This window comes from Anarrhichthys ocellatus, unplaced genomic scaffold, assembly GCF_004355925.1.
Source record: "Anarrhichthys ocellatus isolate YVR2014 unplaced genomic scaffold, GSC_Weel_1.0 scaffold42, whole genome shotgun sequence".
Lineage (NCBI taxonomy): Eukaryota > Metazoa > Chordata > Actinopteri > Perciformes > Anarhichadidae > Anarrhichthys > Anarrhichthys ocellatus.
In genome coordinates this window covers 2,275,530-2,284,893 of record NW_022280072.1, presented here as the reverse complement: position 1 = coordinate 2,284,893, position 9,364 = coordinate 2,275,530, and the positions used below count along the sequence as shown (strand labels likewise).

The 9,364-nt window shown below is 39.7% G+C and overlaps 2 protein-coding genes across 3 annotated transcripts in view; one reads left to right on the top strand and one right to left on the bottom strand.

Annotated features, from left to right (window-relative positions):
- slc35d1a (solute carrier family 35 member D1a) overlaps nucleotides 1–1,877 on the top strand; it is a 6,221-nt gene extending 4,344 nt beyond the window's left edge. Inside the window, exon 10 of the mRNA XM_031868308.1 lies at nucleotides 1,075–1,877. Within this exon, the coding sequence (XP_031724168.1) occupies nucleotides 1,075–1,180 (106 nt within the window). The 3' untranslated portion in view covers nucleotides 1,181–1,877. The remainder of the gene's footprint in view (nucleotides 1–1,074) is intronic.
- Nucleotides 1,878–3,655: 1,778 nt separating this feature from the next.
- On the bottom strand, nucleotides 3,656–7,234 carry LOC116394918 (transmembrane protein 205). 2 transcript variants are annotated; one of them, XM_031868310.1, is made up of 4 exons: nucleotides 6,954–7,234; nucleotides 5,916–6,140; nucleotides 5,595–5,758; nucleotides 3,656–5,512 (listed from the first exon to the last, which is right to left on the bottom strand). In XM_031868310.1, the coding sequence occupies exons 2-4, from the start codon at nucleotides 6,013–6,015 to the stop codon at nucleotides 5,210–5,212; spliced, it is 567 nt and encodes a 188-aa protein (XP_031724170.1). In that variant the 5' UTR covers nucleotides 6,016–6,140; nucleotides 6,954–7,234; the 3' UTR covers nucleotides 3,656–5,209. The 2 variants fall into 2 exon arrangements, with proteins under 2 accessions (XP_031724170.1, XP_031724171.1); XM_031868311.1 differs by lacking the exon at nucleotides 6,954–7,234 and adding an exon at nucleotides 6,716–6,766.
- Between the last annotated feature and the right edge of the window lie 2,130 nt (nucleotides 7,235–9,364).

Genomic DNA, 9,364 nt, shown 5'->3' with positions numbered 1-9,364 from the left:
TTCTCTCTCTCTCCCTCTCTGGCTGGCTACTTTCTCTCTCTCTCTCTGGCTGGGAGAATACTCCATATCCTTGTGGAAAGCTCTGCTCAAATATCTCAACAGTGATTGGTTGGTTTTGTCACACAGCTCGTGGTGCATGTAGCGTATTAGCGTGGTGATTGAGCTCATGTCTGGTTGTAAACCGCTGAGAGAGTAACAGAGTCTATGACTGTTGAGTCAGACCGGTTCTCTCTGAGCTGAGGACTCCTAAAGGACGAGTCTTTGAGTCTCCTTCGATCAAAGAGAAATGCTGACACGGATATCACAGATTCTAATACGATCAGCTCCAGGAGTTCCTCTGTGCATGATGGATCTTGTTTAGAAATGTGATGACTTTGATGTGCTGCAACATGTTCCCCTTCACTCTGAAAGAACACATGAGGACTTCATTTTTCAAGTCTTCTTCTGCCTTCATCTATCAGATGAAGGGCTTTCTGTTAATGTGATGAAAAAGTCATCAGAGTGAGAAACTACTTGGTGAGAAATAATGACTTGGTGTCTCAAAATCATGAGAAGATTTCTCAAATTTCAAAAACCATTATCATGTAACTCAAAGTCGTTGTTTTAGGAAAAAGTTTCCTGTCATTTTGAGATACTAACCTGATATTTTGAGAAAGTTTCTCATTGTTTTTAGACCGTAAGTCCTATTTTTTTAAAGTTTCTCATTATATCGATATACTAAGTAATTTTGAGGTACAGAGAGTTATTGTTTTTACCGTTTCTAGTTATTTTGACATACTTAGTCATTATTTTGAGATACCAATATTTTCATTATTTGGAGAAAGTTATGTCATTATGATTTACAGGCTCTTCTTTTTATTCATAACAGGGCAAAGGTAACATCTTGTATTTTTCTTCTACTGGTTGAAATGGGCTCCCATATTGTTGTACCCTCTCTCACATTAACCCAAAAACCTGATGCTGAAAGACAGTTTATTGGTAGTTTGTCCTCCAGCCGTTCAGAAAGTTTGATTAAATGCCGACATCAACATGTTTTTGTCTTCTCCCTCATGGTTTCTGTCTGTGTTGTTGCAGCATTGCCGGCAGCCTGGTTTACTCCTACATCACCCTCACAGAGGAGCAGTCCATCAAAGCCAGTGAGAACACCAAGCTGGACATCAAGGGCAAGGTGGTCGTATGAGAGACACTGGATTCTATTTTTACGCTGTTGAACGACAAAACTCTATTTTTAGTACGACTTGTATTTATACAGTATTTTAGCAACAAAAGGCGTGTGATGGGGGGAGCATCACCATCACTCTCCTCCAGAGGGATTGTGGGTAGGTTTTTAGATTTTCTTTTTAAAATATATATTTGTATTTTGATACTGTACGTGTGAGCATCGAGAAGAAGGGAAACATGGATCCAATAGTATTTATGTTACAAGAGTTACTGACATCACTGAACGTTTACAAGTAAACGTTGGGATGATGTCATGTTTCCTGCAGACAGGAGTAAACAGCTGGAAATATCGGTTATTTAAAGGGGTAGTTCGGACTGTTGGAAGTGATTTTGGTGTTTTAATTTGGATTCACTAAAGTCACACTATATCACAAACACAGTAACAGATGGAGGCAGCAGCTCCTGTGTCCTGAGAGGTAGAATCAGTGTTTGAGTGAATGGAGTCTGGTGTGTTTGTAGAGATCATAGATAACAGCTTGAGTTCCCCTCAGAAAGGTCTGTCTGACAGCAAGGTAAAGAGCTGAAGACATTCTGAATATAGCTTCACTTCAACTGAGAGACATTCTGTTAGGAGTCTAACATACGTCCACAGCAGAACATCACTTTGCTCCCGTGCTGGTTCTCCTGTCTGTTTCTATCAACTCATCTACTGTAGTAGAACCCTGACTGTGGAGGAGAACCTCATACACACACACACTGCAGAACATCTGAACTATCCCTTTAAGAATCGGCGTGTACCCACGAATCATGGGACTATTAAATATTGGTTATTTTAAAGGCACAATCTTTATTTTATTTGTATTGCCTTTTCTGTTTTGCTGTTTACGAGGAATGTAACGTTAGATGCCTTCTAAGCACAGTGAGATGCACTGACACTGTCATTGTCTGTTGTTTCAGTCTTTTAATACAGTTTCTCTTTTCTGCGCATACACTGTAATAAGCTTGTTACAGACGATTGGTGATTATCCTCATCCTAAAACACAACCAAAGAGGATGGCTGTCGGTTCCCATCGAGGATTGTGGCTTTAAATAAATGTCGCCGCTTCCTTTTTTTCGGGAGATAATTTCAAGATTACAGTTTACGTTTTGCTCCCTCAGTATTACAGAATGTTTGTTGGGCTGTAGCTGGTTCTCTGTGTGCAGAATTAACAAACACTTCTGGTTTGTTATTCGTAAAAAGGAGATCCATTCGTCCTTTTTTATTTAATTTTCTTGACACAATGTTATCGCACTTTTAACTGAGGTGCTCCTCAGAAGCGTGGAACTGAATACTCGCCTCCTGTTACATTGTTGAGATTATTGTACATTTCAGGTTTTTTTTTAAAGTATTACAAGAGACACGTGTTTTTCTAAAACTTTAATAGTCCGATACAAGAGAGATCTTTTTTTTTAAACATTTTTATCGACATCATTTTATATTTATTATAGACTAATGTTCATGTTGTAGGTGGAGTGGTTTGTGAATCGTTGATGCTGATCGCATCTTAAACACAGTGAACATGGATTTGTAGCTGAAACACAATGATGTATTTTTACATTAAAAAAAACTTCTATTTACACTACTCATTCATTTTGGTTTTGTTCAGGTTACACACTACTTTACAAGTGACCAAATATGGTACAAATATGCAATAAACAAGCAGAAGAAGACTAAACATTGTGCAACACGTCAATCTAAAAGTGATCAGTTCTGTTTAGTCTTCAGCTGTTTGAGATGACTCTTTAAAAGTGGAATATGTCAGCGATCTCTTCTTGCACGTGGTGGAACATTCCAATGTTTACTTCCCTTTACTGGCTGCAGTTGTCTAAAAGTGTTGTGTGGAAGCTCACAGCGCCCTCTAGTGGTGGGCTGGCGTCACTGTCAGCCCTCTGTGTAATTGTTATATTCATTTAAAAGGTGCAAGACTCGTACATAAAACAAGCATATTTGATAAAATTCAAACATTCTAAAAATTAATAAAAACATTATTTTTTATTTCAATTTAAATATACAAACAATAATAAAAGTGCTATTAAATAAACCTCCACATAGACACACTGAGTATGCTATAAATGGCTTCAAATTCTATACTGTCTGTCTCCCAAAATATGTAAAAGACTTCAAGCTAAATTCCAACCTCAAAGATATTAAATCTAAATGTGTCGCTGCTCCACCAATCAGCAGCTCGACTGCAGATACAATCAAAGTTCATTTGGTTTTGCCTCAGCAAATATTACTAATTAATCTACATAGAAATGGGGAGAAGCTAAAGCACAATACTTTTATATTACAGTAATTTAGCAGACGCTTTTATCCAAAGCAACTTACAATTCAGATTCTATCACAGTTTTACGGGAGCAATTTTGGGGTTAAGTGTCTTGCTCAAGGACACATCGACATGCCACTGGCAGAGCCGGAGCCGGGGATTGAACCGCTGACCCTCTGATTGAAAGACGGCCCTGCTATCCACTTAGCCACAGTCGCCCGCAACTTGGAACAAGTTTTAATACAAAAACAAAAACCAGCATGTTAAAACATTGACACAAACCCACAACCAACCACTGACCTCAACTTACATTCAGTATTACACGACTATAACCCATTAAGACACAAGCTTTAATACCCTAAAATCCATGTACAATCCTCTAAAATGACACAGCAATGCTTTGGTGTTCAAGCAGAAAACTGTCAAATCATGCATTCAATATTTTTAATTTAGACTGGCCGAGCCAACACAATTAAAAGGACGTGCAGTTTAAAAACAGGTAATATTGCATCATTGTGTTTGGCACATAAAGACCTTCGTCACTCCAGAGTTTCTGGATAAATACTCAGCTGCCTGTGCTCTTAATGTACTTTTTAACTTTGGTTTATGGACATGTTTAAAACAGCCGACACAAACTAGAAGAACAGAGAGAACATTGATGAGAGCACAGAGAGGAACAGATATTCAAACAACAACCCGAGAACAGAACTGCACAGAACAAAACTCCAGCAAAAGAACTCAACAAAGTATTTGGCTTCTATTCCAGTCATGGCTGCGTATTTTGAGAACTAAGCAAAAATATACTCGAGGAATTCAAGCTACAGACCAGACAGCTTAGTAAATATTTAACACTGTGATGTGTGATGGAAGTCATAATGGGACGATCAGTGAAAGGGTCGATTGCAGAGATTTCATTCAGGTCTTCAAACAGACAACACGGAGCCCCGAAAGGGTTTCTTTCAGACCTACATCTGCAAAATAACGCTAAAGATATGAAGCATAAAGATGACTCCGTACTCCTATCCTCCTCATTACAGACGTTTAGTCGAAACGGACCCACAGCATCTCAGCAAGTCTTCACAATTCTTTGTGTACAGTTAAAAGTGTTTGAAGTGTTCTGTTTCACACCAGCAGCCAGGAGGACTAAAGATAGACGATAATGAACAAGCGTTCCCTTCACAGGTGCTCCTCAGGTGAGCCGGACAAACCTGTAACTGAAAAAAGTATTCAAACTGCACCCAAACAGGAAGAGCCGGACTGAGCAGCGCCCTCAATAAAACATGCTTTCCTTTTGAGCTTACGTTTAAAAAAATATGAAGCACATTTCTGCTATTTATTGCTGTGGTGACTCCCGTACTGCATGTAGTTATTATTAATAAACATCCCTCATGTTTAGGTTCCTGAAAGGCACCCTGCCGTACAGGCAGTGGGTGAAATGTCAAACCGCCACCTCAGCCACAGTAGGTGAAAGGTGAGCCGTTAGTCATTGCATGTACTGATTTGCCTCCCGACAACCTTTAAGAGAAATGCAGCTTTAATGACACCGATTGTCTCAAAACCGCCAACAAAACATGGCGGCTGAATCCTTTCATTAACCCCCAAGGCACAACAAGGCTTACTTGACTTTTTATCTTATAACTAAGAGTGAGAAAGTATTAAATATATAACTTACTGCTTTGGTTTTAAAAAAGAGTGATGTGCAAGTGACTATTTTGTTTTCAGTCCAGCAGCTATGTGTCGGTTTAAAGCGTGCCGAGGTTCTCCGCGATGTAGCAGAGGCTGTAGAAGTTGCAGCCTATGCAGCAGAGGTTGCAGAGGGAGGACAGCAGCCTGTACAGCCACAGGCGGCTGCTCAGGTGTCGGTATTTGACGTCCATCTCGCACAGCTTGGCGTAAGCCTCGCGGTTCGACGACAGCCCGATGTCCTGACCCAGACCGCACGCCTGCTCGATCAGGTGCATGTCCGCCATGATCTCTGACGTCATCTGGCCGAACCACTGGGCGTTGACGGCCGCGACCGTCACCGACACGAAGAAGATGAAGATCTGGTGGAGTAGAAAGGAGAGTCGTGAGATTAACAGGAATAATATATGTTGTTTTACACAAATAAGGGACAGAAGGACTCACCTGAAAGGCTTCTCTGTCGTCCAGCATGTCGCTGGGGTGATACACAGCGTAGATGGTGAGGTTGAAGAAGGCACAGGCTGAACCCAGGTGGAGGTAAAACGGGACAAGGCGACTCTGGATGAACCCAAAGGTGTGTCTGTTCAGGTGGTTGTCCATCACAAAGCCTGAGCAGAAAAACACAACAACTCATTGGTGCTAACGAACACAGGGGGGCTACTATTAAGGGCCTGAAATATCCTGATCCAAAAGCTTTACACAGACTGTCTACCTTGTGTTTCTAGCTTTGTGTGTGTGTGTGTGTGTGTGTGTGTGTGTACCCACTTGAAATGAAGGTGACCCAAATCTGCATGCCCCAGTAGGTGGAGAGCAACAGCAGCTGCAGCAGCTTCACTGCGACCGTGGGCTCCCCGTCAGTGGGCATGTTGTCTCCTCAGCTTCTCTCTCTCTCTCTCTCTTCTCCAGTCTGGACTCCACTGGAGTCTCCAAAAACCAGCACTGTCTTGGGCCAGTAATGGAGGACACCTGATGCTCCACTCCAGAAGCTCTCTGCAAAACATAAATCAATATGGTAAAGTAGGGAAGTGACAACATGCAACTTTAAAGTAAACAAACTGGGTATGAATGTGACTGCTAGAGTGATTTAACCCCAGTCACGTGCTGGTATGCAGACTGAAACTGAGTGTACTCATCCACACATTTAGATAAGAACTACAGGAACACCTCTTGTTGTCTAATTTCCCCAAATAAGTACAATGCACAGGTACAATAAGTACAATGCACGGGTACAATAAGTACAATGCACAGGTACAATAAGTACAATGCACAGGTAAAAATCACTACAATGCACAGGTAAAATAACTACAATGCACGGGTACAATAAATACAATGCACGGGTACAATAAGTACAATGCAGGACACAGTGTACCCTGCACGAACTTGCGCATAATTACGCAGACGTGCGCATCTCATCTCTTTAATACTCACTGGTAACACGGCTAATTAAAAGTAGCTAAATCTCAAAGTTTGCAGATTTAAAATAAGATAAACAAACATTGCTGAATTATTAAACACCTTGAGAAACTGAGAGCAGCTAATGACAGACGAGGAGTCTTCAAAGTCACCTTCACAAAGTGTTTCCCGAAGCGAACGCCAGCAGTTGATACCCGTTAACGTTAGTTAGCAGAAGCTATAAAACTACACTGACTAGCTAGCTAGCTGCTAGCGTTAGATAAAGTGAATTTAGCGTCAGTTAGCTTCACTTAGAGAACTGTTACTGTAGTTTCAGGTCACGGTCCTTAAAGTCAGCAACCGTTAAAATGTATATTTTAAACACAATAACTTTAATAGTTCAGAGTTTACCTGTGTTAATAACTCCAGACAGCTCGCTGCAGATGTCTTCTGACAGTAATCTCACCGGCTTGACAGTGAATTAGCTGCTCTGCTAACTCACTTTGCGAGTGGTGAGTGTTGAGTCGCGAAGGAATCGTTGTTTTTGAACGACTCTGAGAGAGAGCGACAGAGAACAACTCTATTCAAAAACGGGAGAGAATAAAAAAATAAAAATCTAACATCTGGATCGTGCTCAGCTGTGCGATAAAGAACCGAGAGCCGCTAACCCAGAACTCTGGTTCAGCGCGCCCACTGAGCCGTTAACAAAAAGAAGCGGTTCACTCGTCACTATTCGGAAGTCAGAGAGAAGCAGAGGAAGATGTTCAATGGGAGGAGGAGGAGCTATTGTTCACTTAACAGACTTATACCAAACAATACGCGGACTGGTCCATGACTTACCACACCTGGACTTTTTGTGAGACACTTTACTGTTGCTTTTTCATGCCATACTGAATTGTGACTTTTTATGACTCATTATACAAACAATGTGTTATGACTTACAATGCTATGACGTTTTTACTACTATGATGTTTTAATGTATTGATTTGTTTGGACTTTTTCCGACATGCTATACTATGACTTTTTATGATTTTTTTTTCGACATGCTATACTATGACTTTCTTATGATTTTTTTTTCGACATGCTATACTATGACTTTCTTATGATTTTTTTTTCGACATGCTATACTATGACTTATGATTTTTTTTTCGACATGCTATACTATGACTTTTTATGATTTTGTTTCCGACATGCTATACTATGACTTTCTTATGATTTTTTTTTCGACATGCTATACTATGACTTTCTTATGATTTTTTTTCGACATGCTATACTATGACTTTTTATGATTTTATATGTATCATGCCTGTAGTTTAAGACCACTTGTAGATATCTACAATGAACATGGCCATTGGTGAAAATTGAGTTGTAGATATCAATAATCAACATTTTGACTAGCGAGAATTGAGTTGTCATTAATCAGAATTGCAACTAGTCAAAACTACATAATGGATATATTGACTTGGAATTATAACACATACAAATCAAATTAAATATATCTGTAATTCAATTAGAATAGAAGTCAATGGTAAAAGTTAACAAGTAAAGACTTAGTCACTGGTTTGATGTCTTTCAGATCACACACGGACAACAAACAAACCCCCCAAAAAGTGAAACTGTCCAGTTATTCAAAGGAGGTGAAACAAGTATTGATGAGCATATGAGTTTATTCGACTAAACGGCAGCGCATGTAGAGAGAAGTGAGAGGAAACAGAAGGACAGAGGATCAGCGTCGCACTGTGCTGTTCTTCAAATAGTCAAAACAAATGGGCTCAAAGCAAATTCATGAGTTGTGACGACGTTTGAGAACAATTATTACAGTTCAACTTCAGAATCGGTATTTAATAAAACATGAGCATGAAAGAGCTTTTAATTAATTATTTAACGAGTTACAATATAATTTGGTTGGTTTCTCTTTATCAAATGTTTACTACAAAAGTGTATTTAAAAATATGTGCACGACTGTAATGAGGAAGTCATGTTTATAAAGTCTGTGGCACTTGTAGGTAATTATTAGGTCGTTAAACACGGCAGAAAATACACTTTAAAAAGGAGAAAAACAGAAAACATTCGGTCCAACATGCTTAAACTCAAGGACAACGAACACAAAGACTCAAGCAGCACATGGAATCAGAACATGGATGTTGAGATGAGCTCTGGAGAAGAAGACTAAATACATTCGTGACATACAATACTTGTGCTCCTGCTTCACATTGATAGAAGGGCCTCTGAAGTAGGGCTGCACAATTAATCTAATTTTAATCGCGATCACGATTTTGGCTGCCACAATTAAATGAGCATGATCGTCAGCGATATTGACGTTTAGAATGCGTGCTCTGCTACACATCAGATCAAGCGCTTCCTCAACTAACAGTCAGCCGACCACCAGGGGGCAAACGAGATGGGAGGTGTCATGCGCGCACCCTGCAGCGGCAGCCTCAAAAAAAGTTGTGTCTGCAGTCGACTCCGGTGTTAGTAGACGAGTAAAGAACAGAGAGCAGACGGTCATTTATATTTTGCTTCAGGTGAATAAGAACCGTATAAGTTTTATTTTGATGCAAAGACGTGTACATTAGCTGGAATGTAGCACAACATGGAAGTGAAAGCAGTGCTCTGTTGATTTAATTTTGGGTAAAAAGTGTTGATACTATTTTATTTATATTTTCTATTATATTTACTATTTTATATTTTACTATTTTATTTATATTTATAGATGCACTGTGATAAGGACCAGTCTGATGCAAAGATTTGTACATTAGCCAGAATGTAGCACAACAATGGAAGTGGAAGCAGTGTTCTGTTAAACGTGAAAGTGCAATAAA

What these genes read in the sequence shown, in the direction of transcription:
- LOC116394918 (XM_031868310.1), bottom strand. Translation starts at nt 6,015, where the DNA reads ATGCCCACTGACGGGGAGCCCACGGTCGCAGTGAAGCTGCTGCAGCTG. An exon ending in TTGGGTCACCTTCATTTCAA is followed by an intron (nt 5,759 to 5,915) that starts GTGGGTACACAC and finishes TTTTCTGCTCAG; the next exon opens with GCTTTGTGATGGACAACCAC. An exon ending in ACGACAGAGAAGCCTTTCAG is followed by an intron (nt 5,513 to 5,594) that starts GTGAGTCCTTCT and finishes CTACTCCACCAG; the next exon opens with ATCTTCATCTTCTTCGTGTC.